Source organism: Xyrauchen texanus, chromosome 6, assembly GCF_025860055.1.
Source record: "Xyrauchen texanus isolate HMW12.3.18 chromosome 6, RBS_HiC_50CHRs, whole genome shotgun sequence".
NCBI classification, from domain to species: Eukaryota; Metazoa; Chordata; class Actinopteri; order Cypriniformes; family Catostomidae; genus Xyrauchen; species Xyrauchen texanus.
The window spans coordinates 38,602,470-38,619,329 of NC_068281.1; the positions used below are offsets into that span (position 1 = coordinate 38,602,470).

Sequence of the window (16,860 nt, forward strand, 5' to 3'; positions counted from 1 at the left end):
TACGACCCCTTACCTATGTTTGGGAAGAAAGTATCACTGGAATGCTGTCTTATCATAGCTTGCATTTGCTTCTGCTGTTGCTGCTCATGCCTCTCCTGATCCAGGAGGTCTTGAAGAAGGAGAGGCTGCTCCTCCAGAAGCAGTGGTCTGTTCTGGCCTTGCTGTGCAAGCATTGCCTGTTGAGTAAGAATACTGTGTTGTTCCCCTGAGAGTAGAGCATCCTTTTGATCCATACCAAATATATGGCTTTGTGCTTGTTCCTGAATGGAGACTTGGACTTCTAATTTAGTTTCACTAGAAGACACCAACGATTGGTCTATACTGAGGCCAGAGTCCATCACTTGCACAGAAAAGTTTCCTTGCCTCAGCATAGTGGAACTGAGCTGCATTGAAGTTTCCTGATTTGAAGGGTTACTTTGTACCACTGACTGCCCACAGTGCTCTTGCTTTAGTGATTCACCATCTGATGGTACATTGACCAGCAAACTTGAAATCACTCGAGTCACATTAGGATGAATTCCAGTCTTTGTAACCTGTAAAGTGGCATCAATATGACTTTCCATGTCAACTTGATTAATAGCAGCACCATCATTTAGCTGATCCTTGCACAAGGTTTCTTGGGACAGACAATCTTTGATTCCATTTTTGCTATCTTCTTCTACTTTCAAGGAAACTAATCCCTGAACCTGAGGAGTTTCTTGATTGATGTTGCTTTGAGACTGAGCAGTCTTGTCAACCATATCCTTCACAGTTGAAGCAGAACAAGAGGATGAGGATGCACCATCAAAACCTTCAGTCTTTTTCTCAGCCTTTGGCTTTAGGACATCAGACATTTCAGTGTGGTCTTCCATAGTATCACTGAGATCCAAGTCCTCACTAAGATCTAAATCAGCATCAGTATAAGCTATAATATCAAATTTTCCAGATGTTAAAAAATCATCTAAATGCAGGTCATTGGTTTCAAGATCTAAGTCCTTGCCATCATCTGCGTCAAGGTTTAAGTTCTCTAAATCAGCATCTACAAAGTCCTTTACTTCCACATCTTCCAGGTCCTTCACATCAGATTCATCAGTATCAATCTTCTCCTCAGGTACTTCATTTGTGGATAAAGGGACCTCATCGTTTGGTGCAGCAGGTGTAGCAGCAAAATTTGTGAGTAAGGGAGCACTGAGGGTCTCATTGGAAGCAGGTTGGTTTATAGACCTTGTGAGAGGGATTTGTGGATGTCCAGCTCTTAGTGGAACATTGGCCTGATGTATATTCCCCATGCTCAAAGAGCCCTGCATCTGTGTAACAGCTACCTGAGACTGATTCATTGTTTTGTCCATATGCTTTGGTACCTGATAGAAGGGGAATCTTATTTCTTGCCCACCCATGAATCCTGGGGGTCGTTGCTGTGAAGGTGATTCCATTTGATTTCCCTGCATGATTGGAGGTCCGAAGGGAAGACGCAGTCTATTATCTGGTGCTCTGTGTCTCAGTTCAATGAAAGGCTGTCCCATGATGTTATGCTGTTGCATGGGCATGCCACGAGGAGGCAAATGTGGGGTTCCAATAGGACAGCTTCCTAATGATTTTCCTAAGTCCATAGACATGGACCGTCTCATCTGTGGATGAGCTTCCATTATTGAATCCTGCATTTGATGGGGTCTTGGAGCTCCCAGAAGACCTTGGATGCTAGGAGTGATGGACATCCTATAATAAACAAGAACCATTATCATTATTTGCATTGTTGAAACTGTTCTGAACAACTTTTTCCACTACATTAAAATTTTTTTTTTTTATTGTTTTTATAATATGTCAATTTACCCACCTTGGCCTGAGCTGCCTTAAATTTGAGTCAGTATTCCCAGAAAACTGTGGTCTAGGAAAATGGCCTTCTGGGAAATGCCCCTGCTGATCTCCTGGGAAAGGTCCATGGAATCTCTGAGGGACTCTTACAGGTCCTGGACCAGGATATGGTGGTGGTGGTCGATTAAAAACATCACACTGCTGGCCTGTAGTCTCTTGACTCCAGTGTTGAGGGGTTCCTGGAGGCATGGCCAAAGGATGATCCTGTACACCCTTCTCTTGACGTATAGCACTTTTTTGCTGTTGCTGTCTGAGAATCAGCTCTCGAATACGCTGACGCTGTGAACAAATTTACATGTTAACTGGTATACTACATATTGTAGGTAACACAATGCACCACAACAATGAACATCATCTTAAATTGAGTAATAACAAAATAAACCACACCTGTCTGAGTCTTTCCTCTGCTTCAACAAGAGGTACAGTTTGAGCTACAGTGCTGGGTTGACCCATAGTGTGGGAATTGATACTCTGTACCAAACCTTGTTGCTCTTTATTTTCTCCACAATGAGGATGTGAAATCATGGGGACCTGCTCAAAGGGATCATGGATAGGTGTTTGATTGGGCCGACTAGAAAGTGTCTGAGAGCCAGTATCATTTGCCATTCCAAGATGTTTGAAGGACTGTGGTCCATGTTTTGTAGGACTGGCAAAATTGTCTTGCATCAAGACTTGAGGAGAGAATGGATCTTGACTAGACATAGGCCCAGGTCTCATGGCCATTCCAGGACCTCCAGGGTGCAATGTTCTTGAGGGATGAACACATGAATCATTTGGTAATGACTGGGATCTTCCTATCAACTGTGCATGAGGATCAGGTCCTACTATACGTGGCAGTCCTGGAGGTTGACTGAAAGATTCAGGGGTCCTTTGGTGATTCGGAGATTTGGGGAACCTGTCTGCCATTCCTGAGCATGGTGTTCCAGGGAGTTGTGCATAAGGGTCCATTGACATAGGAGACATTATGTGGTTTTGATTCTGCTGTGGGGAGGGTTGGTTTATCATGACCAGATGGCGAGAGGCTGGCTGCTGCAAGAAGGGTTCAGGGTCATGTGGTCTAGGTGTGCCAGGCATTCTAGCATAAGGGTTAGAAAATGGAGACTGCACAAAAGGGTCAGTCGAAGGTCGTGGTGTATCAGGTTGTTGTCCATATGGGTCACACTGATAATAGTCAGGCCGAGGGGTGGAAGGAGCGCGAGTATATGGGTTACATGGCTGGCGTGCCACTGTCTGAGAAAATGGTTGATTTTGGGGCTGCTGTGGAATCCTTGGATTTGCATAGCCATCACTGGCTGCAGGTCGTGGAGTTAGTGGTGGCTGCGCATATGGATCATTCTGTTGATTCTGGGTGAATCCCTCAGAAGAACGAGTGGACATCATTGGTCTTTCAAAGGGATCCCCAGTTACTCTCCGTGAATGCATTCCTGCGTATTGTTCTTGAGCCTGAGGGGGTGGCATAGGGGTTTTAAAGACCTGGACAGAACCTGATTCATTACTGCCTGGGATAGGAGTGAGTAAAGGATGTGCATAAGGATCTGAGAGTATCATCCTACTCTGAGGCATTCTCTGGTAGGTTTCCTTTCTAACAGACACCCTAGAGAATGGATCATGGACAGGGGAGCCAATATGATGCCTCCCTTCCAAAGTCTGACTTGCTCTGGGAGGGCACATAGGCTTGAGAAAAGGGTCTGTAGTCCCTACTGGTCTTGGGGTGTCCGGTGGCTTGGCATAAGGGTCATTACCTATGTTGGCTGTTGGTGAACCAATGGGTTCTGAATGACCCCTGGGAGATTTCCCTGATTCAGAGTTACGGCGTGGAGTTCCCTGCCCAGTAATTGGGGGTCTGGGTGTGCCCACCATTTTTGAGTATGGATCCCAGGGTGAGGATGGTCTAGAGCCAGATGAGCTTGGGGAGAACATCTGAGGGGACTGTGGCTGAGATCCAGAAGAAGGGGGTAGAGGATGAGGACGTAAAAAGACATCATCCTGGGAACATGATGTGGGTGTGCCAGGCATCTGTGACTTTAAAACCCCATTTTTTGAACTGGGTAAATTGGGAGACATGCTTCCATCATTAGACTGCACAGAGACAGGGCTCTTCATGCTGCCAGAGGAGTCATGATCAGATTGACTGACTGATGGGTGTTGCTGCTGTTGAAGCTGTTCATTTTTCACTTGCTCAAGCTTTTGTGTAGCTTCAATCTTAGCTTGCTGCTTACTTTTCTGTCTCATTTGCTGCAACAAGTAGTGAAAATATAATTGTAAATTATCAAGTTAAAAATAATCACAGCTGTAATTTGTACAAATTTGTTTATAACTCATTTATGTAATTTTGTTATGACATATTTAATAACTTCTTGGCAATCAGGACCCATAGAGAAAATTAATTTAAGGTTCTGAGAACGGTCTTCTTAACATTTCATAAGAAGCTCATTATGTATGAAGTAAATGTCATGGTTAAAACTTATTTTCATTCAGTAATATTCCCTTGTGTCTTCTGAAGTAAACATAGATGCTTTATTAGAGTCTATTATTAAAGCTGCAAACACTTAACAAACAATAAACACTTCAGCTCAGACTGCAAAGTTGTGAAACATTTTGTCTTGCTTTTGTTATATTCTATAACTACAAAGTGAAGCACTCTTTTATTGGCCTACTATGGCCTTCACTGATGTACACCACCAGACCAAAGAAAAATGACAATAATTCTCAATGAAAAGTGCAACTTGTGTATTTGGTTTCTCTATGTCTATGATTGTCTGATTAGTAAAACAACTATATTTTTTACTCTTGTTGACAAAACCAAAATGAATCTGGAAGATCCCCGTATTCGCCTGACAATCCATTATAGTTTTTGGAGCCTTTTTCCACATAGACGTCCAGAGTAGACTTACCTGTCTAAACTTCCATTCTTGTTCATGTTCTGATTCCTTGTGCTTCAGAGGGTCTTTGAACAGTAATTCGGGGTCCAGTGGTGGAATAGCAGGATCAAACACTTCTAAAGGTGGCTGAGGTTGGGGCTGCTGCCGCTTAATGGTCTCGTTGGACATTTGGACTTTGTTAATGCGTAGGGCTGCCCTGTTATCTCTGGCCTTTTGCTGTGAATGGTAGAGTGTCGTGTAGTGTTTATATCAATGACAGTCCATTGAAATTCAAAGGTTGCATGAGGTTGCTGAGATGATTTTTTATTTACGTTTTCTGAAAGCTTTTTAAACTTTTTATTTAAACTTTAAGTGGCACTTTTTCAAATCAAGGTACTATTATTACCTTTAGTCAAACACAGTTGAAGTCAGAAGTTTATGTATACCCTAGCCAAATGCATTTAAACTCAGTTTTTCACAATTCCTGACATTAAATCATAGAAAACAATCCCTGTCTTAGGTCAGTTAGGATCACTACTTTATTTCAAGAATGTGAAATGTCAGAATAAAAGTATGAGAGAATTATTTATTTCAGATTTTCAGCACATTCCCAGTGGGTCAGAAGTTACATACACTTTGTTAGTATTTGGTAGCATTGCCTTTATATTGTTTAACTTGGGTCAAATGTTTTGGGTAGCCTTCAACAAGCTTCTCACAATAAGTTGCTGGAATTTTGGGCCATTCCTCCAGACAGAACTTGTGTAACTGAGTCAGGATTGTAGGCCTCCTTGCTTGCACATGCTTTTTCAGTTCTGCCCACAAATGTTCTATAGGATTGAGGTCAGGACTTTGTGATGGCCATTCCAATACGTTGACTTTGTTGTCCTTAAGCCATTTTGCCACAACTTTGGAGGTATGCTTGGGGTCATTGTCCATTTGGAAGACCCATTTGCAACCAAGCTTTAACCTGTTGATACGCACCCACTTTTTGAGCACAAACCATGAAAATGACATAACTGAACTTCAATGGTTGAATTTACTGGACCTTTTGGAGTATGGACACAGTTGTAGTATCTTTTGAAAAAAGACACTTTGGGATTTATATTAAAAGTTTCAGAATTAATATATGTTGTTATCTTTTAAAGTTAGAGAAGCTGAAGTTTATAGTATTGGAAATGTTTTGTGCTGAACATGTTTTTATAATCTAAAAAAAAACAATAATAAAAGTGCCAAGACAACCCAGAAATACAATGTTCTCAAAGCCACAAGTCTAAAGAAGTTATTTTTTCTCTGAAAACCGCTGGCAGTATACAGAATAAAATTAAGGCTTCGCCTTTCAAGAAAACACAAAATCTGACTATACTACTTTGCTATTATGAACAAAACTACACTACATTTTTAAAAATAGACTTTGGGAGACACGCTCATTTTGTTTATGAGACTCTAATATATAAGAAAATATACAGTTTTACAACATGAATGCTGCTCAGATTGCAGTTTGTTGAAGAACGACGACAAAGGGTAATTCTTTCAGGTGAAATCTCATGTAAACAATGGAGAATATATCAATATTTCTCAGATTTATCACTTTTACGGGCAAAAAGTGCTATTGGATATTTTTCAATGAATGCTTGACATGGACAATTGACCCAAAAGTGGTGAACTGGATTTAACTGTCGATCGCGTTTTCATAACAAAAGGTATGAAGTCCTGTTTTGATATTGCATGTTTTCATTTGTACTCCTGGCACAAATAACTAAATTGCTGTTTCTGGAACATTGCTATCGTGAAACAGAGATTGGATATCAATGTTGAACCCTTAGACCGTTGAAAAAAAAGCTGTATAGTTTTTTAACATTCATTACATTTATAGACGGTAAATTATATATTAAACGTAAGCACAGTAACATCACCACCACATGTGGGGAAATGCTACATGTTAACATCCTGTCTGATGTCTTGAGATGTTGCTTCAATATATCCTCATCATTTTCCTTTCTCATGATGCCACCAAAGCAGCAAAGCACCCTCACAACATGATGCTGCCACCCCCATGCTTCACGGCTGGCATGATGTTCTCTGAGCTTGCAAGCCTCACACTTTTTCCTCCAAACATAACGATAGTCATTATGGCCAAACAGTTACATTTTTGTTTAATTAGACCAAAGGACATTTCTACAAAATAAGATCTGTGTGCACTTGCACATTGTAGTCTGGCTTTTTTTATGGTGGTTTTGGAGCATTGGCTTCTTCCTTACTGAGCAGCCTTTCAGGTTATGCCGATATAGGACTCGTTTTTACTGTGGATATAGATACTTGTCTACCTGTTTCCTCCAGCAACTTCACAAGGTTCTTTGCTGTTGATCTGGGATTGATTTGCACTTTTCGCACAAAACTGAGACATAATGTGTCTTATATGGAATGAAATTAATCTCATTATTATTAATGAATGCACACACAATTATGCATGTACTAGATACATTTTGTGAATGTATTTTACTAACCACAAACAAATGCCATTTGATTTGAATCTGTGGAATTCGGGATTGAATGATTGTGCAGCGATTTGTACAAATACAGACATGTTTGCAAATAAACATGGTCTGTTCTACATTAATAAATAAAAAATTGCTCATGCAAAAATGAATCCGTGCATTTGTGGATCAGAAGACACGCGTGCATTTATTGACATCTTGTTCGAATCGATCGTGTTCGGTTCATTTGGATTTTGAGACTTCCTTTTAGCAGTTTACAGCATTCCACCCACACATACACACACACAACTAACGAACAAGCCAGTGCTATTCATTAGCGTGAACACGATTACGTAAATGTGTGTCACTATACAATGAAACAAATGCTTTTCAACCGGTGTCTGTAGAATTAACAATTACATAAATGTGCAGCAATTTGTACAAATAAAGTCATGTTTGTGAGTATAAATGTTCTGCTTTGTATTAAAGTGTGACAATTTCCACGTGCAAAAAGGAATCCGTGCATTTGTGGATCAGAAGACACGCGTGCATTTATTGATTCCTTGTTCGAGTCGATCCTGTTCGGTTCATTTGGATTTTGAGACTTACTTTCCGCATTTTCCGCACTGAGGATCCACACGCAACTGAAAGGCAAGGCAGGCAGCTACCACTAGATGGCAGTCGCAGAGAATTACAGAGTTGGCCTGCCCTGGTTTGAGAACAGCTGATAATGGACATTTTGGCATTCTCCCGAAGAACCTTTAAAACATGGATAATACCATTTTAAACCAACAAGCTGGTTGGGTAAGTAACACTAATCTTTTTTTCTTTTTTTCTTTTATTGCATACTGAAAAGAAGAAAAAAGTAACTTCCTATAGACTAGCAAGTTAAAAACAATGTACATTTGATATATTTGACATATTAATTACATTTTATAAATATTCATTTGATGAGATATTAACAAAAAAATGTTGGCTCTTCATTAATGTATGTTAGATTATTGTTTAGAGTGCGAGCTGATCAGGGAGGAGAGAATGTTGGCGTGGCTCGTCTGATGTTTTCTGTACGTGGAGAAACTGCAAGAAAAACAAAACTAAGGACACTTGTGACAAATGTCAAAAGGTAGTGTGTGGGATCTACACATGGAAGGTAGAGAGTACATGTGTTGAGTAATCGATCCACAAGCGTCAGTGAATGATGTGCGGGGTTTGCCCCCAAAACAACCAGATGCCTAGTTCAAGTGAGCCCACTTTTAGGAGAATTCGTTCATAATGATTTTACAGCATACTATTTTCATTATAGTTTTACAGCATGATATTTTTGCTCACAGTAAAACCATAGTGGTCATTCTGACCGTTCATACTAGACTGTACCAAATGTCATGTTATATTTACATTCGACACTTCTATTGAGGTTTTAGAATGAAGCTTCTAATGTCTGTCGTCATATTTTATGACGTCATCACCCTAAAAAATGTCAAAATCCTCGAACAAAATCCTCAATTAGAATAAAATAGAATAATATGGATTAAATGGAGCACGGAGCGCCAAGCGAACGTAGATAGTCCAATATAATACAATCTTTTTTCTAATATATACTAGTGCTAGACTATACAAAAAAAATATATGTATATTAGCTGCTAGACTGCCCCGGAAGGTGCGTGCCTCGCTTTGTGTACAGCAAGTTTTCACCACAGTGAAAATGTTTTTGAAAGTCTAAACGCCAACAAACATGGATTGAGGTGGAATATTTACATTTACATTTATGCATTTGGCAGACGCTTTTATCCAAAGCGACTTACAGTGCACTTATTACAGGGACAATCCCCCCAGAGCAATCTGGAGTTAAGTGCCTTGCTCAAGGACACAATGGTGGTGGCCGTGGGGTTCGAACCAGCGACCTTCTGATTAACAACCCTGTGCTTTAGCCACTACGCCACCACCACTCCATACATCCACTAGACTATTCGTTATCTATTTCGTTAGATAAAAACATGTTGTGAATTTGGGAAATTATTAAATCTATATTTTTTCAAAACATGTTGACTTTTGGACTTTACAACGCTCTGGAGTTATTGGAAATTGGAAACAATCCACCACTGGAATCAAATCCATGAATAAATGAATCTGTTATATTAATAATAAACACCAGGACACGAAATTTTAATTCTAATGAATGTGAAAATGTATTAGTTCATCGACAACCACAGAACTTGCTATTGTAGCTAATTACAGATACAACTTTGATTATTTTTATTAAATTACTTTCTTTGTTATATAAAAACAAATCAATACAATAGCTTAGAAAAACATCACCAATGTGTATGTCAATGCATAGTAAAAACCTTAGACATGTATGAAACACATATAGGCCAAACCCAAAATGGCCAAAACAGTAAATAAAGAATATGAACATTCGCTAAACTGTGGGAAGACGAACTGATTTAGAAAGCAATATTTGTTTTTCTGTGAGCAAAAATATCATGCCGTAAAACTATAATGAAAAATAGTTTTGTTTTTCTTGCAGTTTCTCCACGTACAGAAAACATCAGATGAGCCACGCCAACATTCTCTCCTCCCTGATCAGCTCGCACTCTAAACAATAATCTAACATACATAATGAAGAGCCAACATTTTTTTGTTAATATCTCATCAAATGAATATTTATAAAACGTAATTAATATGTCAAATATATCAAATGTACATTGTTTTTAACTTGCTAGTCTATAGGAAGTTACTTTTTTTTCTTCTTTTCAGTATGCAATAAAAGAAAAAAAGATTAGTGTTACTTACCCAACCAGCTTGTTGGTTTAAAATGGTATTATCCATGTTTTAAAGGTTCTTCGGGAGAATGCCAAAATGTCCATTATCACCTGTTCTCAAACCAGGGCAGGCCAACTCGGTAATTCTCTGCGACTGCCATCTAGTGGTAGCTGCCTGCCTTGCCTTTCAGTTGCGTGTGGATCCTCACTGCTGAAAATGCGTAAAGTAAGTCTCAAAATCCAAATGAACCGAACAGGATCGACTCGAACAAGGAATCAATAAATGCACGCGTGTCGCCTGATCCACAAATGCACAGATTCCTTTTTGCACGCGGAAATTGTCACACTTTAATACAAAGCAGAACATTTATACTCACAAACATGACTTTATTTGTACAAATTGCTGCACATTTATGTAATTCTTAATTCTACAGACACCGGTTGAAAAGCATTTGTTTCATTGTATAGTGACACACATTTACGAATCGTGTTCACGTTAATGAATAGCACTGGCTTGTTCGTTAGTTGTGTGTGTGTATGTGTGGGTGGAATGCTGTAAACTGCTGAAAAGGAAGTCTCAAAATCCAAATGAACCGAACACGATCGATTCGAACAAGATGTCAATAAATGCACGCGTGTCTTCTGATCCACAAATGCACGGATTCATTTTTGCATGAGCAATTTTTATTTATTAATGTAGAACAGACCATGTTTATTTGCAAACATGTCTGTATTTGTACAAATCGCTGCACAATCATTCAATCCCGAATTCCACAGATTCAAATCAAATGGCATTTGTTTGTGGTTAGTAAAATACATTCACAAAATGTATCTAGTACATGCATAATTGTGTGTGCATTCATTAATAATAATGAGATTAATTTCATTCCATAGTCTTATTCCTGAGCGGTATGATGGCTGCGTGGTCCCATGGTGTTTATACTTGCATACTATTGTATGAACGTGGTACATTCAGGCGTTTGGAAATTGCTTGTAAGGATGAACCTAACTTTTTTCCTGTAGTCTGGGTTGATTTCCTTTGATTTTCCCATGATGTCAAGCAAAGAGGCACTGAGTTTGAAGGTAGGCCTTAAATTACATCCACAGGTACATCTCCAATCCAGTACACCTCCTATCAGAAGCTGATTGGTTAATTGTCTATAGGCATGACATCATTTTCTGGAATTTTCCAAGCTGCTTAAAGGCACAGTTAACTTAATGTATGTAAACCTCTGAACCACTGGAATCGTTATACAGTCAATTAAAAGTGAAACAATCTGTCTGTAAACAATCGTAGGAAGAATTAACTGGATCATGCACAAAGGAAATGTCCTTAACGACTTGCCAAAACTATAGTTTGCTAATATGAAATCTGTGGAGTGGTTAAAAACATTTGTTTTAACAACTTCAACCTAAGTGTATGTACACTTCTGACTTCAACTGTATATGTATATTTATGTGTTTAGTGTTTCTCTCTGACTATAATGAGCTCCTTTGTCTCAGGTTATCCTGTGAACTTTGAGCAACACTAAAAGAGTTGCTAGAGCAGTTGCTTAAGTGATCCAGTATTCTGTAAAGGTAATACATATTTACATTGTGTAGGTAACACCATTAAAAGGCTGTTGCAATCAGTCAGCTTAACATAATCAGAGTGCTAGAGAGCTGCTAAACTGTGCTGCTGTGTTAAACACTTTTTGTCATAACATATCAACAGTAAAAATGAAGCAATCACTTATCACAAGAGCTGATGTCAACAGTGTATTTTAGCAGTAAATGTGTAATCTTACCACATATGGAGCCCGGTCTTGTGAACTTGCTTTTCTCCACAGTTTTGCAATTTGTTTAACACGTGTTGACCAGTCTGTAAAGTCATCATGTAGAAGAATAACAACGAAAGATATTGAAAGAAGGTGATGCACTTTAACAAAGTGGTTCTTAAATGCTTTTGCTTCAAGACACAGATTTTACGTCGCAAGGCTTCAGACTGCGACTAAATGGCTGCATGTGTTAAGTCAGAGAATCCATCTACATTTGGCTTAGAATTCTCTGGTGCAAACCAGAAAAAAACTCTTGGTGAGTAAACTGGTTTAAAACCAAATGAAATGGCCTGACATTCTAAACAGCATTGACAAGAACAACATGAAAAAACACTGCCATGCACAGGCATAAATTAGAAATCTATTCACACATCACCACCCTTAAATTTACACTGATTGGTAACTCTAGCTATATTAACTACAGTACTTTAAGTAGAAATGCATTCATAATAAACATTATCATATTACAACTACAGCTCTATTAAATTTATAATAGGCTACATTATCGAAGTGAGGGAATATCATACATTTTTGTTACAGCTATGGCAGTTACCAAATCTTTATATTTAGTATTTATAGTTTTTAAATGTGTTTAGTGTTCTGTTTTCCTTCTTTGTAAAAATATTGATAATAAAATCACTTTTATTATTAGTTTCTGTCTTAACATAAGTGCACATTATTAATTGCATTTAGCATAGTTTTTCCCTGCTATCGCCAATCCTATCAGAACACCCATAAGACTCATTTTTTGGGTCACCACGGGCCAGTTGAGAACCACTGCTTTAACATATGGAATTTATTGATTTCCATAGCAATATATGACAGACTATGTTGAAGACTTTTTGCAGACCTGGATATTCCTCTTTGAGGTTTGAGAAGTTGACATTAGTGTAAAGGACAGGTGCGACAGTGGCGAGTTCTCCAAGCGTCTCCTCTTTCTCCCACTTCAGAGTGCTCTTTTGTGCGGTGGACATGCAGTCTCCCTCTGCCTCAGAGGCAGCAGCTGGAGCAGAGGCAGAGGCTGAACCTGTAGCAGACCATGGACCAGCGGTCTCCTGCACCATGAGATTGAACTTCCTGTCCCTGCACATTAGATTTAATAAATATCATCCAGAAATACTCATTTTAACAATGTCTCAAAAGTATGAGAATAGTCCAGCATGAACGCTGGCTTGCCAGGATGCAAATATTTTTGCATGGCTGACCTAAGATTGTCTGAGAAAGGCATGCACTCCATTGGGGGGATATTTCGATTCATATCAGGCCCCACTCCAGGACCTATGTGGGACTCTGGAAACTGCTGTTTGGATTCCATCAGACCGTTCATCACTGGCATCCGTGAAGACATTCCTGTACAAAAACGTATTGATACAATTCATCTATAAAAGTGCATACACGTTCAACAATGCTTGGCCTTCAAGATGGCACACAACATAATGCAATGCAGTTTGCCAACTGAATCATCCCCAAGACGTGTGCAAAGCAAAACTTTCAAGGTTAAGTCTGCATGCGTTCATACATTTATATTGCACACACTTTCGTAAATGGGCTGTTGCAGCACTGAACATCAACCATATAATTGAAACATTCATAAATGCGTCTAACACACCTGAGTTGGGTTGAGAAGGGTGTAAACTAGGGCATAGAGGACCATGCAGGTGTTGAGTTCCTTGGATCTGTTGAGGCATCTGAGGAGGTTGGCTGGTGCTGGGGCTCAGGACAGCTGTGAAGAGATCCTCCACATCTTTCCCACCAAGCTCTGTAAGGAAACATCTATGTTAATCCAACTGTACTGACATACAAATGCAAAACGTAGTAACTATACATTTGGTCAAAACTGAGACTCAAAAATCGTATCTCTTTGACTATGATCTGTGCTGTGATGGACTATGCTCAGATTCAGAGAAAACAGAGTGTGGAAATTCGATAATCCACATTGGGCTGGACAATCAATAAAGCCATTTTTCTAAATTCTATGCTGCTGTTCTGGATTAGTAGGGCAGTCTACACTGTGCATTTTATACTGTCCTTTAAAATGGTTGCTTGTCAGGTTTTTGGATAAGATCTTGGGTAAAAGCCAAAGCAGACTGTGCAACATCACTGAACTTTTATGGCACACTGTACATTATTACAGTACCTTTGGACCTTGGTCACAACTAATAGAATTAACTGGGCATTTACATCATTAATCAGAGCAAACTCTGAATCATTTTGATGCTATAATTTGATGTCTTATGTCTTCAATCGCTGTGCTCCTATTGCATCATAAGAGCAGTCACACACTGCAGGACTGTGACTCAAAATGACTTTGTAGGAGGCTACAGTCAAAACTTTATTGGAGGCTAAGATTCATCTCAAGGGCAATTAATCAGCTGTTGGTGATCATGTCAAACTAAGCAATCAACGATGGCCAATTTAGTCTCAGACAGCATATATGTCATACAGTGAGCACACAGCTTCATTCACAACATATCATAATGAACATATCCAATGAAAACTGACGCTTTGAGTTTGTATCATACCTGGTATTTTGTATAGTCTGCTGAGTATCGATTCTGTAAGGCAGAGAAATTAAGGTTATTAAGCTACTTTTAAAGAAAGCACTTTTGATGTTACTATCCAATGTAATGCTTATAGTTGGTGTACTAACCATCGGTGACCATCTTGTCCAGTTCAGGGCTGAGGATGCCATCCAGTGGCTCATCAGGTGCCTGACGTGGGTGGGCTCGGCCTAGATGAGTTTGTGATGAGACTGATGCCTCTTCTGTTAAAGGTGCATCATCCAGACCTATACACACAAATATACACAATAGCATTTTTATACATGGACAAATAATGTGCTGCCTGTGCAGTCAATGTCCCAAAATGAAATCCGGAAATTAAGTTCCAACAATGTCCCAAACTATGTTCAGTTTTGCCTCAAGATTTCAAAATCTGCAATCAAAAACCAGTTGAGTTCAATATAATCTCAAACATGTCTCATAAATGCCTCAAAAACCAAAATTATCTGAGCTATGCTATCCAAATCAATTTGTATACCTCTATGCTTTATATCTTTATGCTTAATTTCTCCAAAGTAATTGAAGGAGAATCATTTGAGAGAAAGTTCAAACTTAAATGGCAAATAACTGAGAACTCCATTAAGTCTTACATTTTCATGTATGCATTTGGCAGATGCTTTTATCCAAAGCGACTTACAGTGCACTTATTACAGGGACGATCCCCCCCGGAGCAACCTGGAGTTAAGTGTCTTGCTCAAGGACACAATGGTTGTGGCTGTGGGGATCGAACCTGTGACCTTCTGATTAACAGTTATGTGCTTTAGCCCACTACACCATGTCTTGTCTTAATGGCATGAGTGCATTGCTCTTGCCATTCTTGCGGCATGAACTTGTGTCAATTTTTTGTGTCTGTCGCTCACGACCTCGGGTGCGCATTACGTTTCGCTCGCTTCGCACTGCACATCTGGGACGCGATCATTCTTAATGTTGTGTTGTTGTTCAGCCGCTTCGGTCTTCGGTGCCTATTTATTTGTGGCCAAATTCTCACACAGATGTCCCGTCTCGTTTAGTCGCCTGTTGTGTGCATCGCCTGGTATTTGCTTTGCGGTGTACGCTCAGGTCTAGCTTTGTTGGCATTGCCATGCATTCTCTTGTCTAGTTTGTACTTTGGCATGAGCGCATGTTGCCTTGTAGTTTCTGGTGATACGTGCTCATGCCATTTGTGTGTTTGTGTCTGTGAGAGTGTGTGGCATTGTTTTGGATCTGTATTGCCACGGGTCTCTCAGTCTTGCGTCATACCCTGTCTCCTTGTCTGCTTATTATTAGTTCATTTGTTTCACCTGCCTTCCTTGCTAACTCGTTTGATTTCTCTCCCTATAGTAGCTCCTCTTGTGTGCTGTATTATTTCATTTGCTCCTGTCAATTTCAAGAACCTCTTGTGTTATTGTAGTTTGTTTTTGTTCTTTCTCCATTGTGAGAGTTTTTGGTTATGTTTCTTTTCTTTTTATTTAAATAAAAGCTCATTATTGCCAATCTGCATTTGGGTCCTTAACACCACATACCATGACACCTGAGCATTGAAAAAGCAACCTCTGAGCAATAATATTGTCCAGAGGAAAGTTCTACTAAGCATTTACGGTTATAGTCCTTGCTAGCTGAAGTAATTCATGACCTGGACAAACCTAAATAACAATAATAATTCTTGCACTGCAAATAATTCAGCTAGACAAATTACTGAGGCCCTGTGGTAGGTCGTACAGCCTCATCATCCAAGGCTGTTTTTACAGTGGGGATTAATGCTCAATGTCATCCAGAAATTGCTAGATCAGTTCCTTTTATCAAACCAAGGACTTGTGGATTTCAGTGGAATAGTGCACATATTCTTCACTCATCCATACAACACAGAGGCCCTATAGATTGAGAAAAAATGCCATTCATCAGTGCCTTCGGTTTTCTGAAATGCCAGGCTCCAGAACTACTTCTTTCTGTGTTGTTTTAAGGGAAGCGTCCTTGACCATGCCTGTTCATCCAGCAATGAATTGCTGCATCATTCTCAGTCAGTTGGGTAATATAAATGGTTCTGAAAGAAGTTGGACTTTGGGATATTTCACTTCATAAACCTTAATAGACTTTAAGGTTCATAATGGTAGGATTCAGGTGCAGTACACATTACGGGTGATACTGTATGTCAAACCAAAAACACTTTCAGTAAGTGAAATAACACAAATGTAACCCAAATAAAAGGTGAGGGGAAAAAAAGAAAAACTTAAATATATATAAAAAAATATATGATTTGGACCATGAAGCTCTTACCAAATGGTGAAGGAGAGTAGTCAACTTGGAAAGGGCAAAAATCAAGACCTACAAAGACCCAAACCAAACACAATGAGAGATCAGCACTATGGATAAATGAATGGATGAAAAGAAAACAAGAAAGAAAGCCTCTGTACAGATGATTCATACACATTGTTGAATGAAATGTGCTAACAATGCAATGAATATGCCATAAAAAAAGGAAAGTCACTATTGGGGAGTAACTACAGTCACAAAAAGCAGCAATGCTCCTGTGAGCATATATGAGTGAATGCAAACAC

At 39.3% G+C, this 16,860-nt stretch overlaps 1 protein-coding gene across 1 annotated transcript in view; it reads right to left on the bottom strand.

The window, feature by feature from the left end:
* LOC127645568 (histone-lysine N-methyltransferase 2C-like) overlaps positions 1-16,860 on the bottom strand; it is a 122,403-nt gene that overhangs the window by 26,944 nt on the left and 78,599 nt on the right. Inside the window, exons 28-38 of the mRNA XM_052129228.1 lie at positions 16,580-16,627; positions 14,416-14,553; positions 14,288-14,320; positions 13,375-13,524; positions 12,971-13,115; positions 12,616-12,848; positions 11,736-11,809; positions 4,746-4,949; positions 2,239-4,086; positions 1,814-2,130; positions 14-1,695 (exon numbers count right to left, since the gene is read on the bottom strand). Of these exons, the coding sequence (XP_051985188.1) occupies positions 14-1,695; positions 1,814-2,130; positions 2,239-4,086; positions 4,746-4,949; positions 11,736-11,809; positions 12,616-12,848; positions 12,971-13,115; positions 13,375-13,524; positions 14,288-14,320; positions 14,416-14,553; positions 16,580-16,627 (4,872 nt within the window). The remainder of the gene's footprint in view (positions 1-13; positions 1,696-1,813; positions 2,131-2,238; positions 4,087-4,745; positions 4,950-11,735; positions 11,810-12,615; positions 12,849-12,970; positions 13,116-13,374; positions 13,525-14,287; positions 14,321-14,415; positions 14,554-16,579; positions 16,628-16,860) is intronic.